Below are 22,252 nucleotides of genomic sequence, written 5' to 3'. Positions count from 1 at the left end.
TTTTCTCAGAGAAACTCACAGCTAAAAAACGAATGAGACTTTTGAGGTGTACTTTTGATTTAAGAGCTACTCTCCTTATAATGGAATTACAAAGACAACCTCAAGAAATAAATCCTATTAAAAGACAGTTTTCACACCAATGCATAATCAATAAATCTGATAGCTTACTTCAAGATAAAGAAGAAATGAAATTAACATTTGATTATTCTTGTGGTGAAAATGAATGTTGTAACTTAAACATAAGCAGTGGCCAGCGAAGAATACACTTGAGATGTTCTTTCCCGTTTGCTTACTACCCCTTGCCCTTATGCTTTTATTTTTGATAAAAAAAGACCTGGCCGGCAGGAAGTGGTGAAAATCAGAAGTATGATGTCAAAATTATTGAAATGCATTTTTTAATGATTCAATAAAATAAACCACCTTCCCATTCTTTGGACATGAATCTTATATTTTGTTTTCCTCCAGCCTAATTGAGGAAACCTGGAAATGAACTCCGTGAATAAGTCTTCCTGCTTTTAATTGCTTCCCTGTGGTCATTGAAGCTTTGTAGATCATGAGGCAAGTAATTGATCTTAATGACTGCATATGTCAGATTTTACTGGTTCATGGTCACAGCTAGAAGTCCAGACCTTGTGATTTATGGAATTGTGTACTGAGGGAAACATTTTTTTTTCACTTTGAAGTATAATTGGAAGGACCTTCAGTGTTGGCTTTAAAGCAAGTTCATTTCAACTTCACTTGTTTAGGCTATAGTGAAGCTAATTTACATGGACATGAATCAAATTCTTCTATATGTTCTTGGTAGAAATCAGTACTAGGGTGTAAATTTTGAGAGGCCAAGAAAATGTGCCCTTAAGTTGGGCCCTAACCCACAAAAATTTGGATGAAAACTAACAACTATTTTTCAACATCAACTCTCCTGTCAGAGGATAATAACTTAGTTTCTCACATAGCTGATCATATCAGTGGCCACTACTGCTCACATATCTGGCCTTATCAGTGGCCACTACTGCTCACATATCTAACAATATCAGTGGGCACTACGGTTCACATATCTGGCAGTATCACTGGCCACATATCTGGCCGTATTGGTGGCCACTACTGCTCACATATCTGGCCATATCAGTGGGCACTACTGTTCACATATCAGACCATATTTGTGGCCACTACTGCTCACATATCTCGCCATGTCAGTGGCCACTACTGCTCACATATCTGGCCATGTCAGTGGCCACTACTGCTCACATATCTGGCCATGTCAGTGGCCACTACTGCTCACATATCTCGCCATGTCAGTGGCCACTACTGCTCACATATCTGGCCATGTCAGTGGCCACTACTGCTCACATATCAGGCAGTATCTGTGGCCACTACTGCTCACATATCTGGCCATGTCAGTGGCCACTACTGCTCACATATCTCGCCATGTCAGTGGCCACTACTGCTCACATATCTGGCCATGTCAGTGGCCACTACTGCTCACATATCAGGCAGTATCTGTGGCCACTACTGCTCACATATCTGGCCATATCAGTGGCCACTACCGCTCACATATCTGGCCATGTCAGTGGCCACTACTGCTCACATATCTGGCCATGTCAGTTGCCACTACTGCTCACATATCAGGCAGTATCTGTGGCCACTACTGCTCACATATCTGGCCATGTCAGTTGCCACTACCGCTCACATATCTGGTCATATCAGTGGCCACTACTGCTCACATATCTGGCCATGTCAGTGGCCACTACTGCTCACATATCAGGCAGTATCTGTTACCACTACTGCTCACATATCTGGCCATGTCAGTTGCCACTACTGTTCACATATCTGGTCATATCAGTGGCCACTACTGCTCACATATCTGGCCATGTCAGTGGCCACTACTGCTCACATATCAGGCAGTACCTGTGGCCACTACTGCTCACATATAAGGCCGAATCTGTTACCACTTCTGTTCACATATCTGGCCATATCAGTGGCCACTACTGCTCACATATCTGGCCATATCAGTGGCCACTACTGCTCACATATCTGGCCATGTCAGTGGCCACTACTGCTCACATATCTGGTCACATTGGTGGCCACTTTTGCTCACATATCAGGCAGTATCTGTGGCCTATACTGCTCACATATAAGGCCGTATCTGTTACCACTACTGCTCACATATATGGCCGTATCTGTTACCACTACTGCTCACATATCTGGCCATATGAGTTGCCACTTCTGCTCACATATAAGGCCGTATCTGTTACCACTACTGCTCACATATATGGCCGTATCTGTTACCACTACTGCTCACATATCTAGCCATATGAGTTGCCACTTCTGCTCACATATCTGGCTGTATCTGTTACCACTACTGCTCACATATCTGGCCGAATCTGTGGCCACAACTGCTCACATATCTGGCCGTATTGGTGGCCACTACAGCTCACATATCTGGCTGTATCTGTGGCCACTACTGGCTAATGTAGCATAGGTTAAGAAATGATTTTGTAAAAAATAAGTGAAAAAATCCTATTTTTGGACACAGAAATCCATTGATCAAGTTAATTGATTGTTAGCTTTTGTTGCTACATAAGCATCAGATATTTCCTGTTACTGATAAATGTACTATTTTTGGTGCAAATTAGCTGCACCATCAATTGTAATAGCATTGATGTAATGCACACTAACTGATAAGGCTATTCTGGCTGTCAGATTTAATATTAGGAATGATCTTGTCAAAAATAGAAAGAACATTGGTATGGACTTCAGAGAAAACCTCACAGCTGATAACTGATCACATCTAAAAACAGTAGCCAAGTGATTTTGAAGTGATTTGGAGTTATTGTTTCTAAGAATCAATCTTTGCAACCAGAGGGGATTTGTATTTTGTAAACCGCTTTGAGATAATGATTGTGTTATGATTTTTGGATGATTTATTGGAAGTAATGAAATAACATTTGCAAGTTGTTAGGATGAAATAAGTGGAAATAGTTTTTCAATATTGGAATTGACATTTATAATGTTGCCGCAATGCAATGTTGGTAAAATGTAATGAATTTTTTTTTCTGAAATTTGAATCAGATGTAAAAGGGTGTTTCCTCATGCAATTTGTCTTTGATCCATTTTATGATAAGATTTTATTCTTTTTGTATCATTAAAAATAATTATGCTTACATTTCTTGACTTATCTGTCAGTTTTATACTGGCTAATTGACTGAGGGTTAAGTGGAATGTCTTTTTTTGTGGAGTGTTGTTTTCGTATTCTTAATTGATCAGGTTAATTTTGGAGCCGCCCTTTAGATAAAGGAGGGGTCACATGGTCTTGGGTGATCGGTTGTTGTGAAAGTATTCTAATAACTGAAAGTGAAAATGATGGTGTTTCTTTTGCAAATTTTATTTCTGTGCGTAAAAGATTCAAATATAGTAATGGAATACTAAATGGTGCTTCAAATATTTGACAACTTTCATAGTTGTAGCGGAATATCAAAACTTTCTCTGTACATATAATTGGCTATGGAAGAAAAAAAGTCAGGTGAAAATCACTTTACACCTTTGAATAAACAGATCACTCATTTGGTTCAGATGTATTACTACTTTGGGCAAGAATTTCACCAGAATCTGCAATGTTGCAAGCTGTATTTCTAGAAAAAGCTTGCCTGGAATTCTTTGTTGAATATTGTTTGTTAATACCTTGATCCTGTGTTTACTTTAGTTGGAAGAAACACTGGGAATCAGGGCTAATCCGTCATATTTCAGACATTTTTGCATATTTGTGCATGTTTTTTGGGGATGCTGTTGTTACATGTGGAGCAGGTTGTTGGAATAATGATGACGATGCATGTTGTCAGACACCGATTTTTTGTACAAGCTACTAGTATCATTATTCGAAGTTTCTGAAGCGTTTTGTAAGCAATTTACCAATTCTACGTTTTCACATTTCGTGATAGACTTCTCAAAAATATGTTAGAAATCTTGATTCCACAGAGAAAACAAGTGAAGAAGGATAACCTGCTTTCCCCTGTGGAGACAATATTGTGTGTAAAATGAAGAGAACGTCATAAAATATTATTAGAGATATTCTCATCATAATTATTTTACAGGAAGAATCTCCAAATCAGCAATTTCCAGAAGGGTTGATAGCAAAAAGAAGAGAGAGGATGATTGTTTTTTGGTCTTTCTTCATTTTTCATAGAGACTAAGTCAAGTCTGTTGCAAGAGTTTACACCTTAGTGGTCACCAAATTTACCTGCCCCACTCCAGGCTATAGTGGTAAGGTGGTGCTGCTTCCTACCCAAGAGGTTGTTGAGTTAGAATCCCACCTGGTTTTATAAAGCCACTAGGGGAACTTTCTCATGGTATGCTGGTTTCATAACCCCACTAGGGAAACTTTCTTATGATAAGATGGTTTTATAGCCCTACAAGGGAAGCTATCTCATGGTATGCTGGTTTCATAACCCAATAAGGGAAACTTTCTCATGGTATGCTGGTTTCGTTACCCCAATAGGAAAAGTTTCTCATGGTATGCTGGTTTCATAGCCCCAATAGGGGAACTTTCTTATGGCATGATGGTTGCATAGCCCCACAAGGGAAACTTTCTCATGGTATGATGGTTTCATAGCCCCAATAGGGGAACTTTCTTATGGCATGATGGTTTCATAGCCCAACAAGGGAAACTTTCTCATGGCATGCTAGTTTCATAGCCCCAAAAGGGAAGCTTTCTCATGGCATGCTGGTTTCATAGCCCCAATAGGGAAACTTTCTCATGGCATGCTAGTTTCATAGCCCCAAAAGGGAAACTTTCTCATGGCATGCTAGTTTCATAGCCCCAAAGGGGAAGCTTTCTCATGGCATGCTAGTTTCATAGCCCCAAAAGGGAAGCTTTCTCATGGCATGCTAGTTTCATAGCCCCAAAAGGGAAACTTTCTCATGGCATGCTAGTTTCATAGCCCCAAAAGGGAAGCTTTCTCATGGCATGCTAGTTTCATAGCCCCAAAAGGGAAGCTTTCTCATGGCATGCTAGTTTCATAGCCCCAAAAGGGAAACTTTCTCATGGCATGCTAGTTTCATAGCCCCAATAGGGAATCTTTCTATTAGCATGCTGGTTTCATAGCCCCAAAAGGGAAGCTTTCTCATGGCATGCTGGTTTCATAGCCCCACTAAGGAATGGTGTGCTGGTTTCATTATTAAACGCATGTAGGATATCATGCTGCTCGGTATCATTACCAAAGACACAAACTTTTCCCAGTGATTCGGTAAATTATGGCTTTCATAACACAAATGGGCAAAACAATGAGAATAAACTAACTTAATCAGCAAGCACTATTTGCAAGAGAAATTGTTGAAGTATTATATTATATTCTTATGCCTTTTCTTTAACTCTAGTCTTCCTCTATAAATCATTATATTGATGGACAAGAACTGTGCTCACTAATCATCTCCCCCTGTGTCAACCTGTCCCATGCCCCATGAAGCAGAAAGGAGAGGCTTGGCTTATCAGCATCAGTTTGTTTTTTGGGGAGATCTTGGCTTGTTAGGACATGGTGTTGTAAGATGGTGTCAATCAGATAAGTGTAAGAATTTTACTGGTGTAATTGTCATCAATATTCAAAGGAGTCTGGATTTAATACCCGGGCTTCCACCATCATGTTATTCAGGGTCTCAGGCATGTTGGTGTGAGTGGAGGCTTTGTTTATCAGCATCAGCTTGTTTTTTAGGGATATTGTGTCTTATGGACATAGATCTGTATTCAGTGTGTTGTAAATGATGGTGTCAGTCTGAGAAATGCACCTGCAGTTTACTGGAATGGGTGTCCTCTGTTATAATAAGTCTGGGTTTCATGCAGTGACCCCAGAATGCATTTCCGGAACTGTGGCAATGGGGGTATTTTTGGTGGGAAGAAATTGTACTGTAGTGAGATCTTGGTGTAAGGATGCAGAACTAAATTAGTGAAGTGTATTAATATATATTAGGATTTTAGTGGTATAAGTGTCCCCCTCTGTTCAAAGAAATAGGCGTTTGATATAGGGAATTTTCCCAGATTGCTTTTCAAAGGCTGCACCTTGTATGGGGTATTAAAAGAACAAAAGAAATGAAAAGTCATTTCAGCTGTTTTACTTTGACATCTAATGACAGCATGTGAACTATTCTTAAAGGTGAAAAACAGCCTAAATAGCTCTTTTAAATAGCTATTGTCTTAGTCCTTCCAGAGTTTATTATCATAGAATTGATCTGTCAGGGAGCTTATCGTCATAAAATTGACAATTTGCACTGATATTCAATATGTCTGTGAGACATATCTTTTGTTTATTATATACAGAGAATTATGATCTGAGAGTGAATTTCAGTATTTTATGGGGGGAAATATTGAATTTAGAATTTAATTTTCATTTGAATGTTGCTATTTTTGAACCATGATATTATGAAGCTATTTAATTAACAAACATATGGTGCAAGGTATCAAAGTCTAGGTCCTAATCTTATGTAGGAATATGTGAAAGCAAAGAAATATTGGGAAATCTAGTTCGACTCAAATCCATAACTTGGTCATGTTATTGGATTTTGTAGGGCTGTCACAATAGTCAATTAGCATAACATCGTGCAACGTGCGTTACCAAGTGTGATGGGGCTGGAGTGTCAAGCATCTTTATGACAGAGATGACTGTCCATGTGTAAAGAGTCTGGGAGATATTGATGAATTTTTCAGTGTTAGTAAGGAATCTGGGTTTAATTCAAGTTGTGCTTTAATCTTGTTAAGTAAGAGTGAGCTTTACATTCCTATTAAGATGGTGTTTAATTGTGATTTTAGAAGGGAAAATATAGTGATGAAATTTATATATTTTTAGTGTGCAAAAATTCAGAAAATTCGGAAATTCAGAAATGGAAATTAGATACCAGATCATTTTCTTGAGAAACCAGATATGGTACATACATGTATATAACAAAAGTTAATAAAGAAGTAGCTTCAGCAACTGTATTGTTAAATATCAGGTTTTTAATTTGTATGCAATTTTAAGGCATCAGAAGAATATTAATAAAAAAGTTTGCATAAAGTTGTAGGATAACCAAGTGTTTATGGTATTGTAACTATTTTGTAAATATCATATTAACTAGTATTGATTTGAAAGAAAAACTTTCAATGTCCCTGGAGTGTTTTAGAATTTAATGATAAAAGGATGACATTGATTTTCCTGCATTGCCTGGCTCTAGCCTTTGTGTAATTTGTTTGGACAATTAAAATAGCAAGATCACGTTTTCAAACTATGCAGACAGCGTTTTCGAAATGCAGACGGCAATGTCTGGGAGTGTTTTTTTTTTGTAAATGAGCAGCGTGCACATGATGTGCATCTCGGGGTCGTAATTGAGTATTGCATTATCGCGTGATTTTTATTTTCGCTTCTATTTTGTAAATGAGATTGGAAATGATTGTAACTGTTTTTATTGTGGCATAAAACTGTTCCAGCTTCTATTTTAAGTTTCTTTCAGGCATTCTTGTTATTTTTGTTGTGCAAAGGCAATGCAACTCCTGGGTAATTAACAGAATTTGGCTTTTAGTTTGATTTGTATAAAGTGTCAAGTTTGGTGTACTGTTCTGAGAAAGTCTGCGTTTCCAGTTTACTGATAAAATAAAATTGGCATACAATAATGATAAAATTGTTATGGTTTTGCATTGAAATTGAATTTGAAGTTTAACTGATATTACTGCAGTCATTTACTTAAAATTTCATCTGATAATATTTAGTATTTGTTTAAAAGTTGAATAGCTTATGTGAACTGTCTACATCTCGGTCAAAGTGACACTAAGGTAATCTGTTCAACTCCAGGAATGTGAGGCCTGAGTCGTCTTACAGTTGAAATTTAATTCGCAAATGGTAGTGAAAACTTTTATTTGTGTATTTAGTAGGTTTCATAAATAGCCCATCCCTGTATTTGTCCACATGAAAATTCCTTTGACAAGATAAGTAATATTAAAGTAATTCTGGCTTGGATTACTAGTAAACCTTCTTAAACATAATGTGAGGCGTACTTCACTTTCATTTATGTTTCATTTTAATACCAGCCATCTGTTACTTGTATGCCTTTAATTTGAGAAACACTGGAGTGTTTGAACAGTAAACAGCTACTTATTGAAGAAATTTTGATAATAATTAGTGAATATAGATTTTATTTCCATGTTTTTCTACAAAAATCAAGTTTCTCAGCTTTTGTAGCACAAATGTGTTGGTGTATAATATGAATAAAAAGAGCGATATAAATGAAACCATTAATTGCACTTATTACTGAGTTTGTGATTTCAGAAATGGATTAATTCTAAAAACTTCATACATGTTTGGAGATGTGTTGCATTAAGATACAGTATATGTAATTATATTGCATCATATTCATAATCGTTTATGCTACGTTTACACTACTGTATTATATCATGTATAGGAGGCTAGCATAGATAGGACGCAGGCAAAATAATAGTTGAAAAAACGGGGGTAAAAACCCTTAATATATAAGATAGAACGCAGCGGAAAAATGTCAAAATCGGAGCTGAAAAATCGAGGTTGATAAAATATTTATAACATTTATTGAAGTAAAAAAAAAATGTATATAAGGCATATTTCAATAACTGTCTTGTGTATTTCGATAATTATCGTCGTATTTCGGTAATTTAGCATTTCGGAAATTTAGTGTACACAACAATGATATAAGTCTTGACATTTTGAGATCATTATAAGACTTATACAAATGCTGCAATAGTCCCGACACGCCTTCTGACTGACAGTCAACCGTTGCGACCGTTGCAATAGTTCCGACATGCGTTCTGGATGACAGTCAACCATTGCAACCGTTGCAAAACTGTGTATTGTCAAAACTGATGACTGTTTTGATAAGGCTTGTCGCTGCGCGGATTAAAGCATGTCAGGCATAATTAATGCGTGTCGGTAATTATCCTTGCAAGCAGAAGCCATGACGGGTAAAGTGCGAACAACCAACCATACGGTATTACCATCGCAATAGTTCGTTCTATTGATGTTTTTCTAATGACAGACAGCGGGTGTTTTTCACACCTTCGCACATTTGAAAAGATTTGATAGTGAAAATAATGCTACTTTGCGTTATGCACATTCCTTTATTATTTTTTTTTAAAACAGTAACATACAACAAAATGTTTTGTAAAATACCGAAACATTAAAATCATGAACAACGATTATTTTATATTTACCTCCTTTCCCGATTTTCCGTTGCCGTTATAACTCGATCCAGTTAAATGCTGACTCACATCGAGTTTTTGTGAGTAGCATCCCTTTTGTAAAAAAGTTAACACTCATGTTTGTTTTCAATTTATTTCTCAATAATTCATTTTAAAGTAAACATTCAATATATATCTGCGTGTGTTAACTTGCGTGATTTTACCTATGTCAGTTGTTCTCTTCGGTGACGCAGTACAGATACTTACTATTACTGCGTTCTTCCATGGTCCGATATTTTCAACCTGAAATGGACTTGGAAAAAACAGATGAAATTCTAATAACATAGAAAGGACGCAGGCACTTTTTAAGACGAGAATTGGGGTTAAAAAAGTGCGTCCTATGCATGATATAATACGGTGTATGTTCCCGGTGGCCACGGCAGCCCCGTTTCAGACCACCGTGGAGAAAACGGGATAAACGTGAGACAGCACGGGGGAACGAAATATGCAAACGTGACAGACCGTTATTGCTGTGCATGCCGGGCCAGAATTTTAAACTGTCAAAAAAATTGCCACGGCTGCCACAGTGTTGATGAGAAACATAGTAGGTCGTTGTAAAACGGGGTAAACGCAATGACACGTGACAGTACGTAATAGGCCGTTACACAACTTATAAATCGTCCGTGGGGGGACGGGAATCATATGTAATCCCCGGCATTCTTTCCAGTTTTGTCACGTTGTGCTTCGTTTTGTCACGGTTTTCACGGCAAGCTAGGGTGGACGATAGCTGTTGCTTGGGGGATTTTCTTTATACCGTGGACACAAACGTAATCCAAAGCTCTGCGGTGTTCACGTTCGATGCATAGGAGGCCTTGACAAAACGTGGAATACGCATCAGACCTGGAAGAAGACGAGAACAACGTGAGGGATCACATCAGAACGTATCGGACCGGGACGCAACATACATGCATCCCTGGTAGACCGCGCCCGGACCTTAGTGCGCCTTGGACGAACCACTTTTTGCCCCTACGGCTTGTCACGGTTTCCTTGATAAAACGTAAGGAAACTTAGCACAACCTAACAATACTTGTTTATGGAGACAAAAATGGCAAAATCCCACGGCGCAATACGTTTCGGGCAAACAGGGCTGCCGTGGCCACCGGGAAAATAGTGTAAACGTACAGTACACTCCACGCGGAACTACCACTTTCCGTTTTCCTCGGCGGATTTTGGCTATCGCGGACACGACATCCAATTGATGATAATCCTCGTTCCTCGGCGTTTTTACTCGTTCAGCCACCGAGGCTAATCAGCGGACCGTATAATTACAATCGCCGCGTTACTCGGAGGTAAAAACACCGCGAAACTCGGAGGAAAACCGATAAGAATCTCCCACTGTACCTAATTTTGTTTAATTTATTTGATAATTTTTGCTACATTTATCATTGTTTTTTCTCACTACTTTTCAGACTCACGTTCACGACTGGTAAAACCCGTACTCTTTTAAAGGCGCACAATATCGATTTATGACCTGTTTCTTTAAAGTAATGATGCATTATTATGCTTTCACTTCAAAACGAGAGTTTTATTTAAAAGTTGTTTTAGTACTGTTAAACTTGTCGCAAACGTATAAAAGCTACGTTTTGACATTTTAATTGTGCCCCTTATAAATTTTAATAGTTGTGCATGATGACGATTTGGAAACTGTTTGTTCCTGTTTTTACGTTATATATAGTTTATTTTGTTTTGTTATATTATTTCAGGTACATGTAAATTGTAATTTAAATTAAATTTAGTCGCTCAGTTATATTAATAATCATCATATAAACTACAAGTAAGATGTACTGTAATTGCTAACATTATTCAAATTGATAAATATATAACAGTCATCTTGATACATATACATACATGCACTGTTCGATTCTGTTATTTTTCAGGATCTGGGGGACGTAATTCAGTTGAATAACAAAAGGCTGTTTCTGTCTTGATATATTTTTATTCATAAATGTCAAGCTTGTTTCCCATAATAAACAGGATTTGCGTAATAAATATTGGCTTATTAAGTATCAAACTGGGGTCCCTTTTTTGGCCACAACCTGTCAACAATGGTGCTAGTTTATAGCGCGTCTTAAACATTTGCCACCTAGATATCTTTGAGGCCCCTTTTTCGAAACAACGTGTCAAAAAGGTACAACGTGTCAAAAAAGGTATGTATTCATGCCAACTTGGGAACAGGTGAGGGCCCAATTTCCGTGTTTAGCGGTTCGACTGAAACAACATGCCATCCGACGCCAATACATCGTTTTGATAGGAAAATGGACATGTTTAGAAAAGAACGTATATAATTGCCAGGTTCTGCGATTTTTCATCATTCGATAGTCCAAATAGTATTCATCAGTATATATATTGTATCAGTGTATCAGTGTTAATCCATCAGTGAAAATGTCTTTGAGAAATTTAACTCGAACAGAAGGAAATTGCTATTTTCTTGTAAAGTATTTATGTGACGACAAGATGCAGGTCAGGTCAAGGAAACAAGTCAGGACCGAAGGGCCGGTAAGTGAACATATAGTTACATGAAAATGTATATAATGCAAAGCAATACCTTGATTGAAGTAAATATACACAGACAGAAAAATAAATTGTCAGATGATGGTGATAATGTCCGATGATTATGCTGATGATAACGATGATGATTATGATAATGCCGGATGATGATGATAATGATGCCCGATGTTAAAAATGCCCAATTACTGTAATGATGATGATAATGCCCGATGATGATGATGATGATGATGATGATACTGATGATAATGCCCAATGATGGTGATGATAATATAAGATGGTGATGATAATGCCCAATGATGGTGATGATAATGATGGTAATGCCCAATGATGGTGATGATAATGATGATAATGCCCGATGATTATGATGATGATAATATGAGGATGATAATGACCGATGATGTTGATGATAATGATGATGATAATATAAGATGATGATGATAATGCCCCAAGGATGGTGATGATAATGATGATAATGCCCGATGATGATGATGATGATGATGATGATGATGATGATGATGATGATGATAATATAAGATGATAAGCAATATAATATAAATATAAGATGATGATAATATAAGATGATAATGCCCAATGATGGTGATGATAATGATGGTAATGCCCAATGATGGTGATGATAATGATGATAATACCCGATGATTATGATATATATCTGTTGCATGTGGCGACTGTTACTTCCGTCTCCCAATAATTTAGGATGGCCGCCACGAGCTCGTCGACGGTGGTGCACGCCCGACGGTACACATGTGCCTTCATGTTTGCCCAAACCATCTCGATAGGGTTGATGTCTGGTGATTCTGAAATTTACATTGGAATTAATAACATGTACATAGAAAAATACAGGCAAAGTTATATCATGTCGCTAACCAGATAAACCAAGAACTCACAAAACGCCAATGCCATATATTTACCTGATGGCCAGTCGTCCATCCAGTGTATCCCGTTGTCTCGCATGAAGTCCCGGGCCAGGTTTGACCTATGCTTTGGATCGTTATCCTGCTGGAAACGATGTCCGTCGGGGTAGTGGGATTGAATGAACGGAAGCGCCCGTTTCGCCAAAATTTCTCCCGTGAAGAATGTCTTCTCCATAATTCCAGAGAAGATTGCTACCTGGGTGGCACCACGCCGGCTTATCCCACCCCATACATGAACCTTAGCCGGGTGTTTTGCCTTTGGTATGACGGGGTTGACGGTGCCCCGTCGGTGGTACGAAGCAGGTTTGCTTTGTTCAAGCGATACAGTCGACTCATCGGTAAATATCACGTTTGCTAGGTCATCGTTCGCTTGTATCAGACGCTGGCAAAACTGCACCCGCTTCTCCTTGTTGGTGTCCCGTACCATCTGGCCGTACCGGGGAGATGAAGCTGTAAACCCTAGCGATTTGATGACACGGCGTGTTGTTGATATGGAGTGTGACGCGCCTTTTCTAACCAAGTCATTGTGGACAGTCCGGCAGGACTGAAGCCCATCCAGGAGTAGGTTCTTCTCTAGAAGCTCGGCAGCCTCTTCGCTCACGGACGCGAAGCTCTGGACGGCCGCACTGGCTCCTTCGTTGTTAGGCACGAACTCGCCGTTTGAGAACTGCCTTAACCAATACCTAACATTCTCTCTCGAGATGTCGATGCCACGTCTCCTGAAGTCTTTTACGATCCTTGAACATGTTAAACCCTCTTTGTGCAGGCGTACTATCTCCAACCGTTGAACATGGGATACCTTCATATCTGTTTACTGTGTAATTGTTATGATACTATTATCTATAACTCGGAAATACAATTGACATTTATTATAACAACTTAAGAAAAAATGACCGAAAAATATTCACACTTCCAAAGTTCCCAACACCTTCATTACTCCAATCTAATTAAGTTCTCAACACCTTAATATAACAAACACAAACGCACGCTATGGTATATCTTTTAATTACATAATGTGAAAAACAACAGTTGTTATACGATGTTGATGAAAATTGATATGGAAATTTCCGATAATTGTTTTTAAAAACAAATTTACTGTACTTTGCATTTTTAATAGTCTAATTATTTAATACTGTTTTAACAGAAGAAATACATGTATACTGTAGTAGCTACATGTACGTGTATGCACAACACGCGGAGTTCCGCGATGAGGTCATAAAATCGATACGATCACCGGCGCTACCGGCAATAAAACCCTCCATAGAAATCGAGTAACTCGGTGCAACTCGGCGAAATTTAGCGAGGAAAAAGGTTGCGTACTCGGCGGTAATCCGCGATAAATTAAAAACCCCTCCGAGTCACCGAGGAAAGTGGTAGTTCCGCGTGGAGTGTACTGTAGCATTAAGTATCATTTGCTGCATTGTCGGACATAATATCTTAAAATTAATTTCCATAAAATGCAAAAATGTAAAATTTATTTGCTGCATAATGGGTGATGTAGGTTAACATGATTCTTTTGCATCAAATGCAATTATAAATGTAACATTTATTTACTGCATTGAGTGATCTAGGTTAAAATTTCTTTTGCATCAAATGCAATTATAAATGTAACATTTATTTACTGCATTGAGTGATCTAGGTTAAAATTTCTTTTGCATCAAATGCAATTATAAATGTAACATTTATTTGTTGCATTGAGTGATGTAACAGTCTAACATTCTATTGCATCAAAAGCAATATTGTGACATTCATTTGCTTCATCGAGTTATACAGATTAAATTCAGTCAATAACTTGTAATAATTTTGCATTACAAAAGCAAGTTAAAATTTTCTAATTTATTGCAAGCAATGGGGCCAGTTTAGCTTTAATTGTATTTCGGTTCTTGTTTATTTGACTTTGGACCCTATTGTTTACATATACAAATATCTTCTTACATACTTTGTATTGTATTTGCACAAAATGTTTTCTCAATTTTCTTAATTGGTATTTACTCCTGACTGAAACATGAATGATTGACAGGTCTGTCTCTGAAGATCAAAACTCTGAATACAAATGGGTATTTATCTTTGTAATTTCTGTCCATAGTTAAAGGTCAGAGCACTCATTGTTTTAAATTGATTTTCATTTAATCAAACAGCTTGGTGCAATTAAGCCTTGCTTGGTCGAAGGAGCAAATTCATTTCCGTGATCTTCCATGTATTATTGATGGGTTGTTCGTTTTAGCGAGGTGGTTTTGTAAAGCAGTGGAATGGTATACAATCGTTTGGAATTTATATTTATTTGTTGTGTCAAATTGTTGGATTTGTAAGTTTCAAATCGTGCATGAAGTAAAAAAATCATTAAAAATACAGTAAATGAGAAATTTTGAAGAGACTTGGTGAATTTATGTGTGTGCACAGTTAATTAAATGTCAATTTAAGTAAGACTCCATTTTAGAAGAATGGTAGAACAAGCCATAACAAGATCATGTGACTGTCACCAGAGGCACCCGAGTACCTGGAGGTCAAGACCCACTTGTCTGCTTTGTTGGCCTTCAACCGGAAAGGCATATGAGCCCAGGCTGGCAATCGAACCAAGGACGCCATTAGGTCAAAATGAGTGCCCTACGTAACCTATGTAACCAATGTATTCATCATTGATGCCTTCAAGAAGTTAACATTTCCTACAAAATCAACAGTGTTGTGCTATTGACACTGTACAAAGTCAGGACGGCAATTGTGATGAAGTGTGTTTGATTGGCACCATAGTGGACTTGTGTTTGCTATGTGGCTACCTTGTTAGGCTAATGGATTACAAGAACTCTTGGAGAGGAGACCGGCTGAAGAGTGCTTTGCCAACATGATTGTGTAGTAGACAAGAGTGGGTTTCCACTACTGTTAATAATGGGAACAGTATCCAACTGAATTGCTTTCTCTGGAAATATAGAATTGTCTTCTTTAAGGTTTGCGCGTGTTCTTTAAGTGTAAGTATTATAATCCTGATTGGCCATGTTGCAGCTTTGGCAGTGAGATTTTGTCCTCTTTTGGTTTTAAATTCACAGATTCTCCGAAAATGGTGAACCACAAGTTGGATCAATGGGACATTAGTCATGCTGGTGGCAGCTGTATAATAATATTATAGTGGTCTAAATTCGCACAAGCAGCAAGCCCTGCGCTGGTTATACTTTCTGGGCTTGCTCAAATTGCAGATTTTATAAAGCAGGGCTTGTAAATTAAAAGAATATTAATGGCAATCCCAGTCTTGTTCATCTAAAAGTTGAAATTTGGTGTTAAACCATTTTGTTGGAATGGAATTGTACTTACACTGACTCTGCTTATTATCCCCCGCCTTGTAAAGGCGAGGGGATATAGTAATGGTAGGCGCGATTCCGTGCATGCGTGTATGTTTGCGTGTGTGTGTTCGTCAAACATTCATTTCTTTGCATCTCCTCTTACATTTCTCATGCGATTTCTACCAAACTTTCATAGATTGATGATCTTAAAGTGAAGCAGCTCATATTGTCGGGCTTTTACGATTCAGCCATTTTTGAAAGAGTTATAGCCCTTTGTTTATTTTACATTTAAAATTGGTTTCTTCGCAACTCCTCTTACGTTTTTCATGCGATTTCTACCAACCTTTCACAGATTGATGACTATATAGTGACGCAGCTCATATTGTCTGGCTTTTGCGCTTCAACCATTCTTGAAAGAGTTATAGCCCTTTTTTATTTTACATTTAAAATTGGTTTCTTCGCAACTCCTCTTACGTTTTTCATGCGATTTCTACCAAACTTTGACAGATTGATGATCATAAAGTGAAGCAGCGCATATTGTCTGGCTTTCCTGATATGACCATTTTTGAAAGAGTTATTGCCCTTTGCTTATTTTACATTTAAGTTGGTTTCTTGGCAACTCCTCTTACGTTTTTCATGTGATTTCTACCAAACTTTCACAGATTAATTATCATAAAGTGAAGCAGCGCATATTGTCGGGCTTTTGCGATTTGACCATTTTTGAAAGAGTTATTGCCCTTTGCTTATTTTACATTTAAGTTGGTTTCTTGGCAACTCCTCTTACGTTTTTCATGCGATTTCTACCAAACTTTGACAGATTGATGATCATAAAGTGAAGCAGCGCATATTGTCGGGCTTTCTTGATTTGACCATTTTTGAAAGAGTTATTGCCCTTTGGTTATTTTACATTTAAAATTGGTTTCTTCGCTACTCCTCTTAGTTTTTTCATGCGATTTCTACCAAACTTTCACAGATTGATGATCATAAAGTGAAGCAGCGCATATTGTCTGGGTTTTGTGATTTGACCATTTTTGAAAGAGTTATTGCCCTTTGCTTATTTTACATTTAAAATTGGTTTCTTCGCAACTCCTCTTACGTTTTTCATGCGATTTCTACCAACCTTTCACAGATTGATTATCATAAAGTGAAGCAGCGCACATTGTCGGGCTTTCTTGATTTGACCATTTTTGAAAGAGTTATTGCCCTTTGGTTATTTTACATTTAAAATTGGTTGCTTCTCTACTCCTCTTACATTTTTTCATGCGATTTCTACCAAACTTTCACAGATTGATGATCATATAGTGAAGCAGCGCATATTGTCTGGCTTTTGCGATTTGACCATTTTTGAAAGAGTTATTGCCCTTTGCTTATTTTACATTTAAAATTGGTTTCTTGGCAACTCCTCTTACGTTTTTCATGCGATTTCTACCAAACTTTTACAGATTGATGACTATGTAGTGACGCAGCGCATATTGTCAGGCTTTTGCGATTCAACCATTTTTGAAAGAGTTATATCCCTTTGTTTATTTTACGCATTTCTTATGTTCCTGAGAAACTACCCTTACCATTGATTGGCTTTCATTACAAAAAATGCCCCCATGAGGCGGGGGATATAGCTGTCTGTGACCGCTCTTGTTGTCTTTTGTTTAGAATTAAAGATCTTAAAGTGCATTGTGTACAACAATTTGAGTTCTAAATAACCATGCACAGCTATGGTTTCATGCATGATTTATGATTTCCCAGCAGTTAATGTCAATTTTCCTATAACAAGGTAAATGCCACTGTTTGCACCATGCATAAATCCATTAACAGTGCTGCACAGGTGGTTTTGGTGCTCCTATTTCCTATTTTCTAGAAATGTTGACATCTGGTGTTTTATATCCCTGGGCTCACATATTGGGCTATAGATTGGTTTTGTATTTATGATTGTCTGGTGGCATGGTATGTGTTCTATGATGGATTGTGGTAGGAAGTGTTGTGAGTGTTTCAGAGAGAAATGATAATAAAACACATTGGGTAGGTTGAGAGACTCATTCAGGGTTGAAACCTATTGCTAGGCAGATCAAACAAGCATTTCCACATGTTAATTGCACAGGTGAAATTAAAGAAAATTAGCTTTTTGTTGGACATTCTCTGATTGAAATTTTGTCTCTATGTCAATGCAAAGAGTTTCTATAATTGGATTTGTAAATAAATCATTATACATGTCTTCAATTGCTTGAATGTTTACTTATAGGCAAAAAGAAGTAATAAATGCTCTTTATTTGTAGGACAAGTTCTAAATTGCTAGCATCTTATCTATTTAGCTATATTGTTTGATCCTGGGTCAGTTCATTGGTCTCATAAAACAATGCTCGGTGTTTGGTACATTTGTTTGTAATTGTTCTAGGCTTTGTGGACACAGATGATGGGTAATTATCCTTAGAGAATCGTAATCATAAATGACTCATGTTTCGTTTATACTTTGTTTTATATAAGGAGGCAGTGACCTTGTTTAATTTCTTGATTAAGAAGATATCTGTGACTAATTTTAATGTTCTGGAGCTTCAACCTGGTCCACTGTAGGCCATGTTATGGAGCTTCAACCTGGTCCACTGTATGCCATGTTCTGGAGCTTCAACCTGGTCCACTGTAGGCCATGTTCTGGAGCTTCAACCTGGTCCACTGTATGCCATGTTCTGGAGCTTCAACCTGGTCCACTGTATGCCATGTTCTGGAGCTTCAACCTGGTCCACTGTATGCCATGTTCTGGAGCTTCAACCTGGTCCACTGTATGCCATGTTCTGGAGCTTCAACCTGGTCCACTGTATGCCATGTTCTGGAGCTTCAACCTGGTCCACTGTATGCCATGTTCTGGAGCTTCAACCTGGTCCACTGTAGGCCATGCTGGCAAATTGCAGGCCTTTTTCTAGGCATCCCTTTCCCAATAAGAATGTTCTTAAAATAAATGTTCAGAATTCCCCACTTTGCTAAATCTTCTGAATTTTTTATTCCCATTTTCAAAGATTCTTATTAAAAGGCTATAATTTTCTCAAATTGTTATGTTTTCAAATATCCTGAAATGCCTAGAAAAAGCCTGCTATGTATATAACTTCAGAGTTAATTTATAAAGTTATGGACTAGCTTAAAGCATCTTTAAAAACTGTTCATGAACAGAACAGAACAGAACAGACTGACTATTTATTAATATTTGTAAAATGTCATGGTTTATTTGTGTTCAATAACGTCAATATTTATAATTCTTGCAATCATAATTGCAATGGGTCAATGAACGCTGTAATTATGATACATTAAAGCTTCATGGCTTAATAGTATTAGACATCTGGAGAGAAATTATGAACATGAGTACGTTGAAAAGGTGCCATGTGAGGTTAGAAACTGAGATGCTTCAGACTGTTTTGCATTGAACATCCCTTAAACTAGTTTCATGATCTTTATATGAGGGAAGTGGACCTAACTCTCATCGAACTGAGACTGCTCAACTTTGTTGGGGTTTCATGGAAACTCTGGGCGATGTTTCCCATTTGTGTCCTTTGATTAGTGTTGAAGAGCTGGCTTTACATTGTCATATACTCTACCTGAGGGGTTGGCTACATTTGTTTTGATAAATTGCCTAGAATTTGTGCTCTCTGATATCTGGAATAGAAAAAGGATAATTGAAGTAAAAAAATGTGTTGTGATGATGGAAAAATATGAGAGTTAAAATTATACTGTTGTAACCGCTTCTTTTTGCAAGATCAATTTATTGAGGATTTAAAAAAAAAAGTTGTGTTATGTGAGAGCTTGTTTCAAAAAGTGTGGTGTAATATAATGAATTTTGTCAAGTAATGAAATATCATATTGTTGCAGAGGATGTTGATAACTAAAACATTGTCATTATGTGCATTCCGTATCAGCGAAAAACATTTTATAATGGGAAGTAAATCATTGTGTAACAGATTACTACCTTGTAATATATGGTAGGCAGCCTTCCAGGACAAGGTTTTGCAATTTGTTCATCCGATCGTTTGTCTTCATTGGAATATATAGGAAATACCTCAGATTTTTTTTACGTCAGTATTTTTGCAGAGTCAACAAAAAATGTGTCGGTAACTTTTGTTGCTTTACTTTTTGTATAGGGCTTCTTTTGGGTTGCTGCTTAGCCCCTGGTTCGATTGACATATTGAAGTTACATTGTTGTTTTCATATTTCATTTTTTACTATTTTTATAGTAATTTCCCTGGTATTTAAGTCTAGACAGAAAATAATCATTTTGCCATTATGGGGACAACAGTTCAGCTCAGCTTTTAATAGCTTTGTGTCTTTGATGGTGATATAGGCGTAGTATAATAAAGTAAGATAAATGACTCCAGCTTAGTTATCCTAATTTCTGACTGCCTAGCAATTTTGCTAATTATAGTATTGAATTGTCTTGTTTTTTTGGCGACAGTAATTGGTAGAATGCAAAAAAGAGAATGGACTATGTAAAATTGGTACTTGAGAACACTTGAGATGAAACTTAATAATAAAGTGAGCAGGAAGTGATTTATATACTGTGGTTTTGATGTGCTAAGTGTTCGATGGATTGATCTTATGAAAGTGATAGGTAAAGAATGGAATCAAACCAATCACAGAAAATCAGACAGGATGAATTAAATACATACGTGTTTGTGAAAGTCGCCATATATATGTGGTATGAGAAAATAGTGTAAACATTTGAAAAATGTGAAAAGTGGAATTTAAAGAGAAGTTTCTTAATGAGAAAGGGGGATTTTATATGGCTTTACAATTTAAAGCATGTCAGCCTCAGAGAAAATTCAGCGAAATAAAAAGTCAGTTGGGTTTGAAGATGGGACTAGAACATCGTTCCGCGAAGCCCGCAGTCAAAGTCGAGGTCGAGCTCGAGACAGGCGGGCAAAGTCGATGGATGTTCGGGCATCAAAGGATGGGGGTAAAGATGAGTTACCAAAGAAACGAGACCGGTCATTGATCGGACTGGTGCGCCAAGGTTCTCGTAAATCTGTAACCAGTCTTGTGAAATTGTTTGAAGCAGGAAAGAGTTTGTATGTAAGTATTTTTGTTAGTTGTAGAATTATATTTTTTGTGTTTGAAGCAGTCTTTATCATGCTCTACCATAGTGTTGTTAAAAAAATAAAATAATCATATTTGATTGAAAAATGACGACATTTTTTTATAAAATGCCCTATCTTTAAAAGAGGAATTTGTACAATTTATATAGCCTGTTTAATTAAGGATTGAAAATGAAATGCTGATTTGTGACAGTGGTTTTACTTTACCATCAATTAAAAAAAATACCATAAATACGACCAACATCACGGTAATAATAAGACCATGCAACATACGTCACTCTTAAAAATTCAGTGTTAAATAATGTGGTTCATTCTAGATTTCCACCCTTGGCCAGGAGGCCTCAATATCACGAAAATACTTTAATCTCAACTAATTTTCCCACATAAAGCATTATATGATGTAAAATCTTGTCTGTTTTTAAAACGTATTTTCTCATACAAAGTGTATGATAAAACCCTTTAGTCAGTACATCACAGAAACTAATTTCAACTAATTTTCGAGCAAAAACATACTTGAGTATTAAATTGTTCAAAAACAAAGAGTCATAAATCAATTGTTTTTTTACTGTAGAATATTTTTTCTTTGGAATTATATAAGAGAATGCGCTTTTAAAAGTGTAAAAACATGTGCAATTCTAATAACTTCTAAAGTAATATGAATATGGAAAAATGAGATTGAGATTGAGAATTTACTTGAGTAATTTCCTGATATTTAAGGGGCCAGGTTTTCACAGACATTTATGGTTCAAAGAAACAAGGGAACTATAAACAAGGAAAATGAACATTATAGCTCAATCATTTGACTTCTTTGTCTGAGGTTATGGAATTTTTTATGATGAAAGCATTGTTTGAAGGTGAAATAACCAACAAATTACCAGATTTCCCCTAAATAAATATTTATTTCTGTGTCAAACTCTGGTGTGGCCGATGCTTTTCTAAAAAAATATGATAGAAAAGTCTTTTTACCTGTGATTATTACCAGTATTTTTACAAAGTGTTAGTAGGTCATCATATCTCCTTAAATGGCTACAAAGACTTATTTGTTAAAGCAAATATAATTTTATACTGACCTATAAATAATTTCTTACTTTGAGGTATATAATTATGTGACAGATTGCTGGTAAATTAAACAATTATTCGTGATACAAGATGAGACTAGACAGAATGAATAATTAAGAAATGTTGCTGAGCTTTGTGTAAGATTATGCCAGGAGCAATGATGAGTTCACTACTTAATTCAATAAATCA

The 22,252-nt window shown here is 37.0% G+C and overlaps 1 protein-coding gene across 5 annotated transcripts in view; it reads left to right on the top strand.

Annotated features, from left to right (window-relative positions):
* Positions 1–22,252, top strand: part of LOC128218273 (FERM domain-containing protein 4A-like) — a 101,792-nt gene that overhangs the window by 5,481 nt on the left and 74,059 nt on the right. For 2 of the 5 annotated variants that reach the window (XM_052925899.1, XM_052925898.1), the window contains exon 1: positions 20,408–20,981. The exons of 1 other annotated variant lie outside the window; for it this stretch is intronic. In XM_052925899.1, coding sequence (XP_052781859.1) covers positions 20,712–20,981 — 270 coding nt within the window. In that variant the 5' untranslated portion in view covers positions 20,408–20,711. Of the gene's footprint in view, positions 1–20,402; positions 20,982–22,252 lie in introns of those variants that run through there. 2 more of the 5 variants (XM_052925897.1, XM_052925896.1) reach the window with 2 other exon arrangements.

Source organism: Mya arenaria, chromosome 14, assembly GCF_026914265.1.
Source record: "Mya arenaria isolate MELC-2E11 chromosome 14, ASM2691426v1".
NCBI classification, from domain to species: Eukaryota; Metazoa; Mollusca; class Bivalvia; order Myida; family Myidae; genus Mya; species Mya arenaria.
The sequence above is the reverse complement of the archived record's forward strand: the minus strand, read 5'-3'. Positions and strand labels throughout refer to the sequence as shown.